Source organism: Sus scrofa, chromosome 12 (genome assembly GCF_054392235.1).
Source record: "Sus scrofa isolate SSC_HxYL_T2T_F1_AM1 chromosome 12, Sscrofa_HxYL_maternal_Yorkshire_Landrace_v2.0, whole genome shotgun sequence".
NCBI classification, from domain to species: Eukaryota; Metazoa; Chordata; class Mammalia; order Artiodactyla; family Suidae; genus Sus; species Sus scrofa.
In genome coordinates, this window is record NC_139394.1 from 14,101,882 (window position 1) to 14,121,294 (window position 19,413).

General features: G+C 39.1%; 1 protein-coding gene across 4 annotated transcripts in view; it reads left to right on the top strand.

Annotated features, from left to right (window-relative positions):
- The window catches only part of NOL11 (nucleolar protein 11), a 63,530-nt gene that overhangs the window by 9,747 nt on the left and 34,370 nt on the right, over positions 1–19,413 (top strand). For 3 of the 4 annotated variants that reach the window (XR_014820935.1, XR_014820934.1, XR_014820936.1), the window contains exons 8-19: positions 1,969–2,045; positions 4,220–4,343; positions 4,974–5,062; positions 6,222–6,296; positions 7,094–7,278; positions 7,430–7,555; positions 7,971–8,189; positions 8,566–8,644; positions 9,135–9,227; positions 12,323–12,430; positions 12,591–12,774; positions 17,257–17,360. Coding sequence is in view for 1 of the 4 variants with exons in the window: in XM_003131277.6 (XP_003131325.1) it covers positions 1,969–2,045; positions 4,220–4,343; positions 4,974–5,062; positions 6,222–6,296; positions 7,094–7,278; positions 7,430–7,555; positions 7,971–8,189; positions 8,566–8,644; positions 9,135–9,227; positions 12,323–12,430; positions 12,591–12,707 (1,292 nt within the window). In the remaining 3 variants the exon portion in view is untranslated. Of the gene's footprint in view, positions 1–1,968; positions 2,046–4,219; positions 4,344–4,973; positions 5,063–6,221; positions 6,297–7,093; positions 7,279–7,429; positions 7,556–7,970; positions 8,190–8,565; positions 8,645–9,134; positions 9,228–12,322; positions 12,431–12,590; positions 12,990–17,256; positions 17,361–19,413 lie in introns of those variants that run through there. The other variant, XM_003131277.6, reaches the window with a different exon arrangement.

Sequence of the window (19,413 nt, forward strand, 5' to 3'; positions counted from 1 at the left end):
CTGCTAGTATGCCTTTCCTCTTTGTGACGGCAGGGAAGGGTTTTCATCATCACCTCCCCTCCTCACCCCCAAAACACCCCTCCACCCTCCCAGAGCTGTCGTCTGTCATGAGGCACACCCCGTTGCCATTGCTCCTGGCCATGCAGGACAGGGGGCTCCCAGCCTACACTATAAAACACTGAGTCTGTGGGTTAGCATTCAGCAGTCTCACAGTCTAAACCCTGTCCACCTTCTCCAGTCTCTTCTCCCAGTCTCGGGCGAGAGCTCCCTGCTGTGTTCAGACCAGGCTCCCTATTAACTACAGACTTCATTCACCATCCTTATCTGTGTGGTTTGTTCTTAGGTTTCTCCCACTTTATAAATGAGGAGCTACCGTTTATAGCGTAACTGTCCTGTGCCAGGTATTTTATGTGTATTATTATTTGTATCATTTAATCCTCCAACAACCCAAGAAAATCTAGTTGGTTATCACCCCTCTTTTACAAATCAGAAGCCAAAGCGTGGCGTAACTATGTGGTGGAACTAGGATTCAGCCCAAGCGGGTTGATTTCTATGCCATGTACCCTACTGCTCTGCAGTCCTGGCCTTTAACCACTTTACCAAGCGGTGCTTCTCCCTCTTACCACCCCCTCAAAAAAACCTCATTAACCACAGTAGAATTATCCATGTCTCTTTTCAGAGTTCTTATAATGTGTATATAAGCAAATACTACTACTACTTAGTTTTCTCTTTTTACACAAATGGTAGCATACCATAACCTCTTTTGTGTTCCTGAATTTATCCACTTACTTGCGATAGGGATTTTTCCATAGCAGCATCTGTATTAAAGCGTTCTTTTTTAAAAGGAAAACATAGAACACTTACATAAATCACAGCAAAATAGGGGTAAGGGAATAAGAAGTGCAGATTATTAGGTATAAAATAAGCTCCAAGGATATGCTGTACAGCACAGGGAATATAGCTAATGTTTTATAACTATAAATGGAGTATAACTGGGGTTTCCATCATGTCTTAGCAGTAATAAACCAGACTGGTATCCATGAGGACACAGATTCTGTATTGCTGTGGTTGTGGCGCAGGCCGTCAGCTACAGCTCTGATTCAACCCCTAGCCTGAGAACTTCCGTGTGCCGCAAGTGCAGCCCTAAAAAGACAAAACAAAAAAAACCAAACCAAAAAAATGGAATATGACCTTTAAAAATTGCTAGTCACTATACACCTGTAACTTATATAATACTGTATTGCAACTATACTTCAATAAAAAATTCCTTATTTTGGAGTTACCTTTATGGTTCAGCAGTTAATGAACGTGACTAGGCTCCATGAGGATGCAGGTGCGATCCCTGGCCTCGTTCAGTGGGTTGTGGATCTCGTGTTGCTTTGAGTTGTGATGTAGGTTGCAGATGTGGCTCAGATCCCATGTTGCTATGGCTGTGGTATAGGCCAGCAGCTGTAGCTCCAATTCAACTCCTAGCCTGGGAACCTCCATATGCCACGGTGTGGCCCTAAAAAGCAAAAAAAAAAAAATCCTTAATTTTTATTTTATTTTTAAAAATTTATTTTTGGTCACACCTGTGGCATATGGGAAGTTCCCAGGTCAGGGACTGAACCCACACTGCAGCAATGACCTGAACCACTGCAGTGACAATGCCAGATCCTTCACCTGCTGCTCTGCCAGGGAACTCCAAAAAAAAAAAAGTCTTTTAATTTTAAAAATTTAAGGTTCACGGCAAAATTGAGGGAAGGGTACATAGATTCCCATGTGCTCCCTGCCCCCACACATGTTCACTTCTTGTCATGAGATTACATATCTTTGAATTTCTGTCTTTTACTCCTTTTTATACTTAATAAAGCAAGATTTATGTGTTTAACCATGACTTTCCTCTTCTCTCTCCCTGCCCTCCCTCTACCCCCAGCATCATATATTTATATTCGGATGACTTCTGATTTTATATATCTTATTTTATAGAATGCCTCTCCATTTGGAATACAAAATTTCAAACACTACAGACTTCAAGAGAGTTACCACAAGGAACCAGTGGTCAAGTAAGTGTTTGTTTGCACTTGGGGTTTTTTTCAAATGTAATTATTTTTGTGCCTTATAAAACCATAAAGGAGGAGGCTTCCTTGGATCTAAATATTTTGGCAGTTTTTGATTAAAATAAACTAACAAATGTTTTATTTCTACTTCCAAGATTATATTTAACTTGGTTATTGTTTTAATAGTTTCCTTATATTTGTCACTTTCAAAAGACTAAATTATAAGCTAATTTTAGATCATGAGAGAACAAGTAGCTAGTTAGTAAAACTTTTGCTTTTACTCTCTCTTTGGTTTGATCTAACTTTTGTTTTTTGGACTATATCCTAGGGCTGTTACTTTTCCTAATAAATTAGTCTTTTTAGGTTATATGTTAAACGTTATCATGGAATCATGTAAGAATACTAAGGAATTAAAATTTAAGCTGACCAGGATGGTTCATGGCTCAATGGTTAATGAACCGGACTAGTATCCATAAGGATGTGGGTTTGATCCCTGGCCTCGATCAGTAGGTTAAGGGTCCAGCATTGCTTTGAACTGTGGTGTAGGTTGACGACGTGGCTCACATCCCACATTGCTGTGGCTGTGTTGTTGGCTGGCAGCTGTAACTCCGATTTGACCCTGAGCCTGGGAACTTCCATGTGCCATGGGTGGGGCCCTAAAAAGAAAAAAAAAATTAAGCTGACCAGACTGTGGACTTTCTGAGGCAAGGGTCCTCCTTGCCGTTTTTGTTCTCATTATATCTTTAGTGTCTAACAGAGGTGCTCGGTACTGGATGTTTAGTGAATGGATATTCATATAAAAATAAAATGGAAATCAAAATATAGGATGTTGTAACTAGATTTCTCAGCATAAAATTCTAACTTATATTTAAACAAATATTTTTTGGTTTTGGTCACACCTTTGTCCTGTAGAAGTTCCCAGGCCACAGATTGAACCCATGCCTCAGCAGCAACCTGAGGTGCTGCAGTTAACAATACTGGATCTTTAACCCACTAAGCCACAAGAGAACTCCCTAAACAAATAATTTTAACAGAGTTCCCGTCCTGGCGCAGTGGTTAACGAATCCGACTAGGAACCATGAGGTTGCGGGTTCGATCCCTGGTCTTGCTCAGTGGGTTAAGGATCTGGCATTGCCGTGAGCTGTGGTGTAAGTCGCAGACACGGCTCAGATCCTGCGTTGCTGTGGCTCTGGCGTAGGCCAGTGGCTTCAGCTCCGATTAGACCCCTAGCCTGAGAACCTCCATATGCTGTAGGAGCAGCCTTAGAAAAGACAAAAAAAATAATAATAATAATTTTAACAAAATTCCACTGCTCTAACAGACTTTACTTTTGGTTTTGGTTTTGGTTTTGGTTTGGGGGGGGGGGTTTGGCCACACTCACAGCATGTGGAAGTTCCTGGGCCAAGGATCAAACCCATGCTGCAGTTGCAGCCTGCGCCACAGCTGCAACATTGCTGGAGCCTTAACCTACTATGCCATGAAGAAACTTCCTAAAAGACTTTACTTTTGATTTCCATGTTCCTTTGAGCTTGTTCCTTTGAGCTTTTTGTTCGTGTACCTGTCTCATTATTACAATTATAATTGGGATCATGAGATAGCAAGAATCTTAAATTCTGCTCTTTTCATTTAGTGCTTCAAAAGAGCTTGCCTTTGTTACAGTAGTCTTTGTGATTGTCATGTTAATAAAGGTATAATAGTGATGATATTTATTTTAAACAATTCATACATATATGTGTGTGTGTGTGCGCCTTTTTTTTCTCCCCCTTTTTTGACTGCCCATGGCATATGCAGTTCCTGGGCCAGGGATCTGATCCTAGTCGCAGTTGTGACCTGTACCACAGCTTTAGCAGTGCTGGATTCTTTAACCCATTGCAGAGATGCTGTCAATCCCTTTGCACCACAGCAGGAAATCCTTAAATATATGTATGGATGAGATTTTTTTGAATCAGAAGAAAATATTCTTTAAATTTTTCATTATTCTGACATGGGCAAAAATAAACCTATGTCAATTAATAAATTGAACATACAAGATTATTCTGGGAAGTTACTTAACTTTACCTTGTCCTTTTCTGTTATATGAAGATTGTTCATACCATAAGCTATTGTTTTAAGTTATATGGCTTTGGTGAATCAGATATTAGAAAAGGGATTGCTTACATTTTTGATGACTTTTTTTGCAGCTCTGGTATTACGGCGAAAATTTGTTTATACTGCATGGAAAATTTTTAACTGTAATTCCATACAAGTGTGAAGTGTCATCATTAGCAGGTGCTCTTGGGAAACTCAAGCATAGTCAAGATCCAGGTAGGAGCTTCATGTTTGTTTTATTGCTAAAAACCATTTTATAAACTTCTGGTTGGATATGTAGATTTCAACAGCTTTCAGTTTACATAATCTGTTTTTTTTTTTATTTTATTTATTTATTATTTATGTTGGCCACGCTCACGGCATATGGAAGGAAGTTCCTGGGCCAGGAATCAAACCCATGCCATGGCTCCTTAACTGCTAGACCACCAGGGAATTCTGACCTGTTCTTAATGGTGAAATTGCCAGTGTTCAATCAGATTCCATTGGTCAGAAGGGTAAGGAGAAGGCTACATTGTAGAACTGCAGCCTAAAGAGCTGCAGTGTGTTTTGAATACCAGTGTTCTTCTGACTTTAGGGGCAATCAAATCACTTCAAAATCAGTGCTGCTTTTTCCCTCCCTAGTTTACCAGTGGCCTGTCTGGTGGCTTAATATTACTGGGCACATAACCTTTTATGATGTTATGATTTACTGCTCTGACGTTATCAGGAGAATGAAATGGACTTTAAAGCCTCTCTTGAATTGTGCACTAGTGGTTGTTTTTTATTGTTCTTTGTTTGTTTGATGGGGTGGGTAAATAGCAGTAGTTAAAAAAATTCAGCAAATTGCGTGTTTTGTGTTTTTCTTAGGCACTCATGCCATGCCTCATTTCGTAAACTGGGAAACATCACTGGGATGTGGACTCGGATCCCAGAACTCAGAGCAGTCAAAGAGAATTGTAAGTTGAGTAGTCAAAATAGAAATGTTAGTACAGGAGTTCCCTTCGTGTCTCAGTAGTTAATGAATCCGACTAGGAACCATGAGGTTGCAGGTTCAATCCCTGGCCTCACTCACTGGGTTGGGGATTCTGCATTGCTGTGAGCTGTGGTGTAGGTCGCAGATGTGGCTCGGATCCTGTGTTGCTGTGGCTGTGGTGTAGGCTGGCGGCTACAGCTCCGATTAGACCCCTACCCTGGGAACCTCCATGTGCCATAGGAGCGGCCCTAGAAAAGGCAAAAAGACAAAAAAAGAGAAAAAAAAGAAATGTTAGTACAACAGCACAGGGAACTATATTCAGTATTCTATAATAAACCATAGTGGAAAAGAATATATAAATATGTGTAACAGAATCACTTTACTGTGCAGCAGAAATCACTACAACATCGTAAATCAACTAGAGTTCAATAAAGTAAGTTTTTTTAAATGTTAGTGCAAGTGTTAAAAAACAGAAAAGACTAAATTATTTTTTTTCTAAATTATTTTAATAATTCGTAACTGTATACCTTGATCCTTGTGACGGGGCAGTTTGAAGTTTGAACCCAGTAACCTGACAGCCCTTATCCAAAAATGACACATGTCGTCTAGTAGCCTTTATGTGCGTGTGTTTAAGACCAGGAGTCAAAAATGGACCAGCTTGCAATTACTAATAATACCTTCCTAACTATAGAAATTTTATTTTGTTTATGAAGAAATGAAAATCTTGGAGTTCCCGTCGTGGCACAGTGGTTAACGAATCCGACTAGGAACCATGAGGTTGCGGGTTCGATCCTTGGCCTTGCTCAGTGGGTTAACGATCCGGCGTTGGTGTGGCTCTGGCGTAGGCTGGCAGCTATAGCTCCGATTAGACCCCTAGCCTGGGAAGATCCATATGCCGCGGGAGCGGCCCAAGAAATGGCAAAAAGACAAAAAAAAAAAAAAAAAAAGAAATGAAAATCTTAAAGATATTTAAGTTAAAAGTTAAAATAGACCCATTTTTCACTCTAAGAAAATTTAACGCTAAAAAAATTTGTGATTAGAGCAGATGGGTGCCAATTTCTCTGGGACATTTCATATTCTTTTAAATGTATACTGGGCCTTTTGTATTGTTTTGAGATCCTAATCAATTTACTTAATTCCAGTTAAGGAGAAGGAAAATTGAAGTGAGTGCACAGCCAGAGGTTCCAGCATCCACACAGCTTTTAGCAACCGTACAGGTAAATTTAAAAATATTAGCAATATAAAAAATCAACTTGTGGTTAAAAGAAATCCTATGTATTTTTCATTCTGTCTTACTTTTTTTTTTTTTTTTTTTAGGCAAGAAATAGATTTATTAGGATAGGATGCTTGTGCTGGGGCAATAAAAAGTGGGTTACTAGGAGAAAGAAAGGAAAAGAGCAGGGAAAAACCTCAGAATCAAGAAGAGTGTAGCGATTAGGACTTCTGTCCTGGAACTACCTGGAGCTAGGACCAAGACCTAACTCTTTCTTGCCTTATCATTGTCCCTTTGTGGTATTTCAGCAAGAGATAAAGTGATAGACAAGAAAGAGATTTATTAGAATAGGACGCTTGTGAGAGATGCAGGCGGACAGGCAAGGAAGCTCTGCCCATTCTCTCTTACTTTTATGACCGTTTTGGTAGCTGTGGCAACATGTGTATACTATATTGAGATTGTTAGAGTGATCCAGTACTTTGGCTTATTTGACTCTCAATGAGTATTTTGTGAGATCATTGTGGTCATGGCCTCAAATCTCATCCAACTTTGCATTGACTACTTGTAATTTAGCTTCTTAGAAATTTTGATTTCTAAATCCTTCAGGTTGTTTTTTTTCTTTTTTTTTTTTTTTTTTTTGCAAAATTCGTCTTCGTGCACTAACTTGTAGTATCAACTTCAGTTTCACAGGAATGCATGAATGCTATTAGTGATTTAAGAAAATGTTGTGCCAGAAACTCTTAAGTTCATAGTGACATGTATTAATGTACCAGACTGAACTTTTTACCTCTGCACTTTCAGAAAGATTCAGAAAAACATATTGAAGTAGAACTACGTAAATTTTTGGCTGTTAAGCGGACACCTGACTTTCATACTGTCATTGGGGATGTGATAATAGGCCTTCTGGGACGATGTAAAGCAGAACCATCATTTTATCCCCGAAACCCTCTGATGCAGCTTATCCAAACGCATGTGCTTTCTTACAGGTAAATGTTTCTGTACACCAAACTTTACATGCATAACTCTTTTGAGCTTGTTTTTGACAGTTCTGATTTTCATACTCTGAAAAAGCCGTATGAATCATTTGCAATTGAGAGTTTCTTAATATGTAAAAGCAGTTCATGTTTTTGGTCTTAGCTTGTGCCCTGGCTTAATGGAGGTTGCCCTGGAAAAGACAGATGTGCAGATCTTGCAGCTCTGCCTGCAGCAGTTCCCTGACATTCCTGAGTCAGTCACCTGCGCTTGCTTAAAAATTTTCTTGAGGTAAGTTAGAAGCTGATGGTCCTTTTCTTTCACTGCATTCTTAATCTTTTGTATCATTAGACTTCTAAGACTGAAGGCTTAGAAAATGAAATTCTCGGAGTTCCTGTTGTGGCTCAGTGGGTTAAGAATCCGACTAGTATCCATGAGGATGCGGGTTCAATCCCTGGCCTCACTCACCGGGTTAAGGATCCAGCATTGCTGTGAGCTGTGGTGTAGGTCACAGTCTTAGCACAAATCTGGCATTGCTTTGGCTGTGGCGTAGGCCGGCAGCTGCAGCTCCGATTTGACCCCTAGCCTGGAAACTTCCATATGCTGCAGGTGCGGCCATAAAAAATCAAAAAGAAAGGAAATGCAATTCTTTATAGTAAGTTTCAGTACTGATAGAGTTATCTCCTGCTTTCAATTAACACAACAGCATTGGTGATGAGAGTCTTCAAGAAGCAGATATCAACGTGCAGTCAGCTTCTGACTATGGCGATGAGAAGATGGAAGAACACACTGAAATTTTTCAAAACGGCTTCAATCCCAAAGAGGATAACTGTGAGGACTGTGCTCAAGAGTTAAATGAGAAGCCGCAGGGCACAGCGGAGGCGAGCACTTCGTGCCCTGTTACACTCAAGAGAGCAGCGCTGTTGTATCCTTTGAAACAGTTCCCCGTATATTGTCTCTTTCCCAGGGACATGGTCAGATGCCACGTGGTGACTAAGAAGTAATTAGATAATTTAATTTCTGCCCGAAAATGGATTACAGTCAATCCTATATTCATACAACTTCCTTAAACCTTACTTATTTAAGAAGCTGTACTAAGTTAGAAGCACTATCAGTTCTGGAGATTTGTACACTGAGAACATACCAATTATGTGTAATAATGAACTCTTCCAGATGATCTCTAGTGTTGAGGAGCATGTTCAGTGGGAGAGCTCTTCTAGAAAAATGTGGAGAAGGGAATTCCTCATAATTTCAGTAGAAAAGCCTTTGTGGAAATAAGCTTTTCCTTTATTCCCAAGTAGAAATGCAATTCTTCACTCGGCGTATAGCGAGACGTTTCTTCTGCCGCATTTGAAAGACATCCCAGCACAGCATATCACTGTAAGTGTCCTTACAGATCTTAGAGGATTTTACTTCTGGTTTAATTGTTGTTGCTTGACCAGCTTTTAGGGCATTTGAAAGGTTATACAATTCTTTCATCTGAATAAAAAGTTTCCCAGCCTTCATGGTGAAAAATTGTGCCCAGGAGACGAGTGTGGTTTGGGGCAGGCAGAGCTTTACAGGTTCCTGGCGCCAAACCCCAAGACCAGGTTCATCTGTCTAAGTTAGAAACGAGTAGAAACTAAGAACAACTGTCCAGAGAAGGAGTGTCTCTTCTCTGCTTGTTTAAAAACAAAACAAGCTCTCCATCCACCCCTCCCGAGCCAAATGAGCTCCCCTTTCATGGCAGGGAGTACATTTGATTCATTTTTGTTTGATATATAATTATATTCAGCAGCCTCTTTAAATTCCTTCCAGTCTTTTTGTTACCTTTATGTAGAGAAAATTTTTCTATCAAAGTGATAAATTGTCCTTTTTTTCTCCCACCCAGTTATTTCTCCAGTATTTGTATTTCCTTTATCTGAAGTGTAGTGAAAATGCTACTATGACTCTTCCTGGAATAAATCCTCCAACCCTGAACCAGGTGAGAGAATCTTTTTCTTTTGATCTGGCTCTGGGAAAATTTGTCTAAAAAGGAAAAAGTTTGGAGTTCCCGTCATGTTGCAGTGGTTAGCGAATCCAACTAGGAAACATGAGGTTGCGGGTTCGATCCCTGGCCTTGCTCAGTGGGTTAAGGATCCGGCGTTGCCGTGAGCTATGGTGTAGGTCGCAGACGCGGCTCAGATCCCGTGTTGCTATGGCTCTGGTGTAGGCCAGTGGCTACAGCTCCAATTCGACCCCTAGCCTGAGAACCTCCATATGCCGCAGGAGCAGCCCTAGAAAAGGCAAAAAAGACCAAAAAATAATAATAATAATAATAAATAAAATGGAAAAAGTTTTATAGATATGGTATCAGAATCTGAAATTCAGCAGCTGATTTCTCCTTATCTCCTAGTTCCTATGACTCTCCTCTGTCACCAGGTACCGCTGGAGTGGACCTCTCAATTTGGTAGATAGATTTTTAAAGCCATAATGCTATACTAGGGAACTTAAATTCCTGATTCTTTATTGTGACCCTTTTCAAGAATTTCCTCATCTTCACTGGGAGAGAGTGATAAAGAGTGTTCTCCTAATAACCTAATAGTTCCTGGTCCCTCTTAGAGATAACCAATATTAAGAGTTTCTTTGGGGAGTCCCCATCATGGCGCAGTGGTTAACGAATCCAACTAGGAACCATGAGGTTTCGGGTTCGGTCCCTGCCCTTGCTCAGTGGGTTAACGATCCGGCGTTGCCGTGAGCTGTGGTGTAGGTTGCAGACGCGGCTCGGATCCCGCGTTGCTGTGGCCCTGGCGTAGGCCGGCAGCTATAGCTCCGATTCGACCCCTAGCCTGGGAACCTCCATATGCCGCGGGAGCGGCCCAAGAAATAGCAAAAAGACAAAAAAATAAAATAAAATAAATTGTTTATAGTTTTTTGCTATTGTAAACAAACTTTCAGTAAGCATCTTTATATAGATACTCTTGCATGTTATGAGAGAACACCTGTTGGGTAAATTCCCATTAGTGAAATTAGTAGATAAAGGGTGCATGCATTTTTAGTTTTGAAAATGCCAGACTACCTTTCCAAAGGGTTTGTAGCAAGAGGTACTCCAGCCACCAAGGTCTGAGACCTTACTCTTTGTTAGTCAGGTAGGTAACAGGTGTTTTATTTTAATTTGCATTTCTTTGATAATGAGAGAGATGAGTCATCATTTCTTGTCTGTTTATATTCCTTTTTATGCACTGCCTAATCAGGTTCTTTCTCCAGTTTTCTATTACGTTTCCTGTCTTTTTCATTTTCACTTATAAATTATTATTTGTATATAATTAGGGAAATTAGTCTATTTCTATCAAGTGTATTCTAAGTACTTTATTCCTATCATGCTTTTTAACATTTTTTATTATAATTTTTGCCATAGATGAGTTTTTCATATTTATGCTCTTGGAGTTGTTAAGCTTTTCAGCCGTAGTGTAGACCGTAGTTGTAGAATACATTTCGCAGGGAGCTATATCTAATCACTTGTGATGGAACATGACAGGAAAATATGAGAAGAAGAATGTGTACGTATGTATGACTGGGTCACTTCGCTGTATAGCAGAAACTGACAGAACATTGTAAATCAACTGTAATTACAAAGAATTTTTTTTTAAATTGTTAAGCTTTTCCCTTACGGCTTCTTTACGGCTGTGTCATGCTTAAGGCCCTTACCACTCTAAGAGTGTAAGAAGGGCCACTCTGTTTTCCCTAGTACATTCATTTTCCTTTTCTGTATTTAACTCTCTGATACATATAAAATTCTTTTTTTTTTTTTTTTTTTTTTTTGTCTTTTTAGGTCCACACCCATAGCATATGGAGGTTCCATGGCTAGGGGTCTAATTGAACTGTAGCTGCTGGCCTATGCCACAGCCACAGCAATGCCAGATCCAAGCCACATCTGCGACCTACACAACTCACGGCAACGCCAATTGAACCTGCAACCTCATGGTTGCTAGTCAGATTCTTTTCCACTGCGCTGTAAGGGGAACCCCATAAAATTAATTTTGATGTAAGGAGTTACATAGGGATCAGCTTCCTCCTTATCCCCAAATAGATAATCGGTTTCCTTAATGCTTTTTCATGACAGTGATAATTGCATGTTAACAATACCATTTGAAGATTACTATATAGGATACTTTAATAAATGTATAATGGTACTTTTACTTTAGTTCTTGGTAGCTCATCTATAGTACACAATGCCCTATTTTTGGGTCATAGTGTAATATTTCAGAATAGGAGATGAGTGGGTTCTTTTTTTGTAACTGCTTGTAGTTATCACAGATTTTTTTTTTTTTTTTTTTTTTTTTTTTTTTTTTTTTTTTTTTGTCTTTTGTCTTTTTGTTGTTGTTGTTGTTGCTATTTCTTGGGCCGCTCCCGCGGCATATGGAGGTTCCCAGGCTAGGGGTTGAATCGGAGCTGCAGCCACTGGCCTACGCCAGAGCCACAGCAACGTGGGATCCGAGCCGCATCTGCAACCTACACCACAGCTCACGGCAACGCCGGATCGTTAACCCACTGAGCAAGGGCAGGGACCGAACCCGCAACCTCATGGTTCCTAGTCGGATTCGTTAACCACTGCGCCACGACAGGAACTCCTCACAGATTTTTTTAATAGGATAAACAAAAAGGTCCTATTCTATAGCAGAGGGAACTATATTCAGGATTCTGGGATAAACCATAATGAAAAAGAACATAAAAAAGAATGTGTGTGTATAATTGAGTCAATTTGCTGTACAGCAGAAATTAATACAACATTGTAAATCAACTATACTTCAATTGAAAAGTAAATATAAATTTTTTCAATTAAAAGTACTAACTTTCCTTATCACTCTTTCTTTTTACCAATTGATCCGATGGAACAGATCCAGTTATGTTTATAAAATGACAAATATAAAAGCAGAAAAAATCCTTTTTAGATTGTTTAGAAATTCCTTCATCTCTAAACTAAAATGTTCGGTCTTCTACAAAGAAGACTCCTAAATTAAGACTATTTGATATAATTACAGACTTTGTAAAATGTATTAGCCTAAAATTAAATTTTAAATCTTTTTTGTTTATCTTTAGATTATGGATTGGATATGTCTACTTCTAGATGCTAATTTTACTGTTGTGGTAATGATACCAGAAGCAAAAAGGCTACTGTTAAGTCTTTACAAGTTTGTGAAATCTCAGGTATGTAATTATTTGTTATGTACTGAATTCTCTTCGTACCCAAGAAGCATCAAAATTATAACATTAAATTTTTTTTCTTGGAATGGTTATAAGTAATTGTGGAGGGTTTATTCATATGTACAAGTTATAGTAAAAGTTGTTTTTGAACTTTTTTCTTTAGATAAGCATTTGTTCTGAGCTCAACAAGATTGAAGTAAGTTTTCGTGAGCTACAGAAATTAAATCAAGAAAAGACTAATAGAGGATTATATTCCATTGAAGTGCTGGAACTCTTCTGATACTGCCAGTTCTCCTTCATAGACATTTTATGAAGCTCTTTTATGTGACTTCTTCCTACTCATCCAGGCAAGAGATGTGTTTTGTTTGTGACTGTCTCTCAGTGACAAGAGAAATATATCACCAGGCACCTAGACCATCACTCTTTGCTGGTCTTAGATTGGACTGCAGGTTTCACATGAACCTATTCTAATTAATGGACATTGGTGGAGAGGGGTTCTGAAACTTTTTTAAAATATGTAACTGAGCTGCTTTTAAGTAAACTTATTTGTGTATTGATAAAAGTTTAATTTCTTATCATGTGTTTGAATAATCCTTTTTTTTTTTGACCATACCTGCAGCATACAAGAGTTCCCAGGCCAGGGATCAAACCCACGCCTCAGCAAAGATCCGTGTCACAGTGGTGAGAACACTGGATCCTTAAACCACTGAGCCACCAGGAAACTCCTGAATAGTTCTTGTTTTAATAAACTAATCACCATTGAAGAAACAGTGATTCTAGGGAGAAAATAGTGTTATCAGAGTCAGAGGCTGTCCCAGCTCATCTCTGCTCAAAGGGGACAGAAAAGGGCAGTTTCTCAGGCAGAGTGGGGAAGGGACCCTTGTAACCCATGTGCTTATCTCTTGCCATTTTCTCCTGTTCTCTGCCTACTTCCACTCACCTTAAATACCCAGGGATTGAACAATACCTCTTTCTATACATTATCCTTCAAATTACCTCTATGATTATATAATTTCAATTATAAAAATACATTTCTAGGAGTTGCCGTTGTGGTCCAGCAGAAACAAATCCAACTAGGAGCCATGAGGATGCGGGTTCGATCCTTGGCCTCATTCAGTGGATTAAGGATCCAGCGTTTCCATGAGCTGTGGTGTAGTTCGCAGACACGGCTCGGATCCTGCGTTGCTGTGGCTGTGGCATAGGCTAGCAGCTGTAGCTCCGATTCGACCCCTAGCCTGGGAACTTCCATATGCCGGGAGTGCGGCCCTAAAAAGCAAAATATATATATATATGTATTTCTAAAGAATAAAAAAAAGTCCCTTCTGAAAACAGTTTTATAGGTTGCTTGACCGTAGTATTTTCTGCTTTAACTCTTTGGGTTTAAGACAAAGAAAAGGTTCTATGTAGAAGAAATGGGTGGGTTTTTTTTTTTAAGTAGTTTTCTTTTCCTTTTTTTTTTTTTTTTTGTAAAGTAGTTTTCTTAAAAGTAAACTACAATTTATTTTTGTTAAAAGTGAAACCACTTTTTCAGGTGGTGAATTAAGTTTCCCAAAAGTAACTTGAAACATTTCTGAGCTATGAAAGTCTCTGTTGAGGAAATCATTTTCAAACCTGTTTTAACCTGAAGGGTTGCAGTATATTTTTTTTTTTTAAATTGCTGTAATTTCTAGTGCATAAATATAAGTTCAGGTATGGGTCTAGAGCCCATATTTGCAGAATCCTGAAGGTTTAACTTAATTTGCATTGGAGAAAGGCTTTATTTTACGTCAGGCACCCTATGTAAACTGTAGTTATAACCATTGCAGTTAACAAACTGCAGGTTCTCCCTAGTCATTCTTTTGCGGGGGGGCCACACCTGCAGCATATACAAGTTCACAGGCTAGGGGTCCAATCAGAGCTGAAGCTGCTGGCCACAGCCACAGCGATGCAGGATTCGGGTCATGTCTACAACCTACACCACAGCTCACGGCAATGCCAGATCCTTAACCCCCTGAGCAAGGCCAGGATCGAGGCCAGGATCAAACCTGCGCCCTCATGGGTACTAGTCAGGTGGTTAACCCACCCAGCTACAACGGGAACTCCCCTCGTCATTCTTAATTTCTTTTAATCCTGAGAGAAGAGATATACCAAAGATATAAAGTGATGCAGTACTTCTCAGCAGAAATGGAAACGGCAAGTCTCTGCAATGTTTACCCTCTTTTTACCTTTTTTGTGAACTATATGAGAATTACCTACAGACTCCAAGACGTAAAATCATGGGTTCCTAAGCTTTCCTTAAAACTTTGAGTTTTAAGAGTAGCACATCCTTATCATTTAGATGTTCTTTTAGGGGGTTAAGATTATCGAGGAGTTTCATACTTTTTAGATTCTGAGTTATTTGTAATTTAATTTATAAGAACCCAAAATAGACAAATCTCAGATTGATTCATAAATTCTTAAATCCAGAGAAAACAAGCAGCCAAAATTCAGTGGTGGTTAGTTCACAGACTGGCAGTATGCTCTTCATGACTCCTGATTTCATGATACTTGAGGATGGCTTCTGCAGTGAAACGTAACTTGCCTAGTCAGGGATCAAACAAGTAGAAGCCTTTGTGTGAGGAGAGGCCAGAGGAAGATTCCCTCTGCCCTCGAACTTTTGTCTATTTGGAAAGAGCTTCTATATAGGGTCCTTATAGTCTTTATGATAAAGTTTAATAATCTGGGTTGTTAATATTATGAACGCAAATTACTGATTCTTAAAATAAGTAGAAAAATTTAATTGCTTGTAAGTACCATTTGCACATTGTCTCTAGGATGCCTACAGTCTGCTAGACTAAATTTAGAAATTAAGAAAAAATATTTTTTCTTTGCTTTTTAGGGCCTCATCTTCGACATACGGCAATTTCCAGGCGAGGGGTCAAATCAGAGCTGCAGCCGCCAGCCTGCACCATAGCCACAGCAACGCCAAATCCAAGCCGAATATACAACCTACACTGCAGCTCACAGCAACACCGGATCCTTAACTCACTGAGTGAGGCCAGGGATTGAATTCAAATCCTCATGGATACTAGCTGAGTTCATTACCACTGAGCTACAACAAGAACTCCCCAGAAATTAAATAAGAATTTTAGGGAGTTCCCATCGTGGCGCAGTGGTTGACGAATCCGACTAGGAACCATGAGGTTGCGGGTTCGGTCCCTGCCCTTGCTCAGTGGGTTGGCGATCCGGCGTTGCCGTGAGCTGTGGTGTAGGTTGCAGACGCGGCTCGGATCCCGCGTTGCTGTGGCTCTGGCGTAGGCTGGTGGCTACAGCTCCGATTCGACCCCTAGCCTGGGAACCTCCATATGCCGCGGGAGCGGCCAAAGAAATAGCAAAAAAAAAGACAAAAAAAAAAAAAAAAAGAATTTTACAAGGACATATAGAGGATTTTGTTTGTTCATTTTCTTTTTTGGCCACCTATGGCATATGGAGCTTCCAGGCCAGGGATCAGATCCAAAGAGATTTTTTTTTTTTTTTAATTGAGCTATAATTGACAAGAGATTCTTATAGGCTGAGTTCCTCAACTCAAGGATTGTATCACCTTTTTTGCACACCGAGCACGAAACCACTGGCACATAGTCCTTCAGTAAATGGTTATTGAATAAAATTACTATGTAATAGACCTTACCTGTCCATCTAGAGAGCAAAATTCTAAGGGTTTGCAACAGTTACTTTTTCTGGAAAGTAAATCATCTATATAGGTTCACCACATAGGCAGCATCTCTTCTGCCTCTACGTGTTTTTTTGGTTTTTGTTTTTTGTTTTTTTGCTTTTTAGGGCCACACCTATGGTATGTGGACATTCCCAGGCCAGGGGTCCAAGTTGCTGTAGCTGCCAGCCTTTGCCACAACCACAGCAACGCTGGATCCTTAACGCACTGAGCGACGCCAGGGATCGAACCCATGTCTTCATGGACATGGATACTAGTTGGGTTCGTTTCTACTGAGCCACGGTGGGAACTCCCTACACTTTCATTTTTTATGATTAAATTATAAATCAGATTTATTTCTGATTACATATATTACAGCAATGTAATAATAATGAAAAGAATCGTTCCTTAAACTTAAGTTCTCCATCTAGGAAATGATTTTCTGCTGTGAATTTAATGGTTTTTGAGGGAAATCTGGGCTAACAAGTTATCTATCATCCCTACCTAAAATTAGACATTTGTTTGCTTTTCCCTCTAGCTTCTTTGTAAATATTGAGTGACTGTACCTAGATTACAGACCATTTGGGATCATATAGAATTTTAAAACAAAGATGGGCCTTTTGCCTCAGCTCTTTAAAAAAGAAAGTTTAATCCTAAGAAAATTGTAAGAAAAAACAATGAACACTCCTGTACCCTTGACCTAAATTTACCTATTTGGTCACATTTTGCCATGATAGTTTTATACTATATATTTTTTCTCTTTTTCCTGAATCATTTGAGAGTTACTTGTAAACACTCAGATTAATCTCATAATTCAGTTTAATCCAGTAAATACTTAGGTTTAACCCTGTAAAACAAAGGCATTAATTTTATTGACCACAATGTGATTAACAAATGTAGGAAATTAATGTTAATATAGTACTATTTAGAATGATTACAGTCCATATTCAGATTTCCACACTCGTCCCAGTAAGTCTTTATAATTGGAATTTCTCATTCCTAAAATCCATTCGAGGGTCATGCATTGCATTTAGTTTTCATGTTTCTTTAATCCCGTATAGTCTAGAGCAGTGCCCTAGATAATTGCATTTCTGAAGAATCTAGGCCAGTTATTTTGCAGACTATCCCTCAATTTGGATTTGTCTCATTTTCACATGATTAGATTCAGATTAAACGTTTCTGACAAGAATGCTACAGAGAAGGCCCAGCCTCAGGAGGCATTGATGTCCCATCACTGGTGATACCAAATTGGATCACTTAGTTAAGGTAGGGCTTACCAGACTGCCTCACTCTAAAGGTACCTTTTCCCTTTGTACTTCATAATTAACCTATATGTACATATCTTGGAGACTATGTTAAATAGCCCATTCTGGAACAGTATTCTTCCCCAGCAATTGTTTTATATCCATTGGTGGTTTGGGGCTGCATCAGTTATTTGGTGGTGATTATGGTTGCAAATGTAAAAATTGTTTTGGCATAGATTTCACTTTAAAACAGAATGCTGGGGTTCTCTTGTGGCACAGTGGGCTAAGGATCCAGCATTGTCAGTGCGGCAGCTTGGGTCACTGCTGTGGCACGGGATCCATCCTGCCCCTGGCCTAGGAACTTTCACATGCCATGGGCACAGCCCCAAAAAATGGAATGCTGTGTGCCATTGTAGCCACCATGCTCATCTCTTCAGCCTGCTTGCTAATCAGTAGATGGATGAGCAGATAAGTGGGTGGAGATATTTCAGACTTGAGTAGTTATAATCATACTAAGCATACACTGTGTGGTCTACTTTTTTCACTTAATATTTTCATAAAAATGTTTTTACATAGTTAACATGTTTTGATTCTTCAAAGTTTCAAATTCAGAAAATTAGAACTGAGAAGGCTTACCAATAATTTATTCATAAATGTTAAGTTCTTACCCAATTCCCACAGCTTTATTTTAGCAAAGCCGAAATGAGATTTTAGATTATACTATTCCACTTCCTTTAATCATCGTCATTATAATTTGAGGCCACTTTTGAAACCATACCCACATCAGTAGAATTTTTGGAATGCTTTCATTTGCTTCAGACAAATTTCTTAAGAAAAAAACTACTTAAAATTCTGGACAACTTTTTTGAAGAAACGGGCATTTAAAAAAAAAAAAAAAAAAGCTACCTCCCCAGAGCCTTTTCATCTCTAAGAAAGCAGTGTACTATTATTAAAAGGGGTTTTAAATAAATGTCTCTTGAGGTCCCCTTTTAGTTTTAGTTTACCTACTAAGACTATTACCTAAATTAATATAGCCAGTAATTAAAATTGTGCTTTTTGTGTCTTAGATGTTTAATTTATAATACGTTTCAGGTCCCATTTGCAATGATATTCAATGCTCATTTTTAGACTAAGAGTATAAAATATTTTGGAATTCCTGTGGTTGGCACAGTGGTAACAAACCCATGAGGACACGGGTATCCATGAGGACACGGGTTTGATCCCTGGCCTTGCTCAGTGGGTTAAGGATCTGGTGTCGCCGTGAACTGTGGTGTAGCTTGAAGATGTGGCTCGAATTCCACGTTCTTGTGGCTGTGCCGTAGGCCGGCGGCTATAGCTCTGATTCGACTCCTAGCCTGGGAACTTCCATATGTCTCAGGTGCAGCCCTAAAGACAAAAAAAAGAAAAGAATATAAAATATCTTTAACTGTATTTTAACTAGTAAAACATGTACATTTGTGGGCTTACCATTTAAGTTTATAGTATATAACATAGACGCTACTGTATATTAGATTATATAGCACTTAACTTTGTGCCAGCCATTGTTCTAAATGCCTTATAACATTAATTGATTTAATACTCTTAAGCCTGCTTATCACTCCTAGAAGTGGGATTTACTGTTGAGGAAATTGAGGCACAGACCAGGAGGGTAACCGTTCAAGTTCACGGAGCCAGTAACTATCAGGATTTGGACCTGCCAGCTCTAGCGTTAGCTCTCTTAACCTCTGCTATACTTATGCCACATAGCTAGTCATATCTATAATTTGGTGTTCCGTGTTAGGAATATAACCTCCTATTATTTGGGTTTTTTTGTAGGAAATATCTACCTCATAGTCGTCCATGGAATATAATTTACAGGAAAATCTGGTGATAATAAATGGGTGCCATCTATATAATGCATGAAAGATGATCTAGTAGATTCTAACTATCTATGACATGAGTATGCAGACTGGTAGGAAGTATTTATTGCTCCAAGACCTAGCAAATTTTCTCATCAAATTTAGAATACGTTGGCTTGTGTTCATACTAATCATGGAATCACAGTGAGATAGTCTGGAGTAGAGAAAAGTGAACTA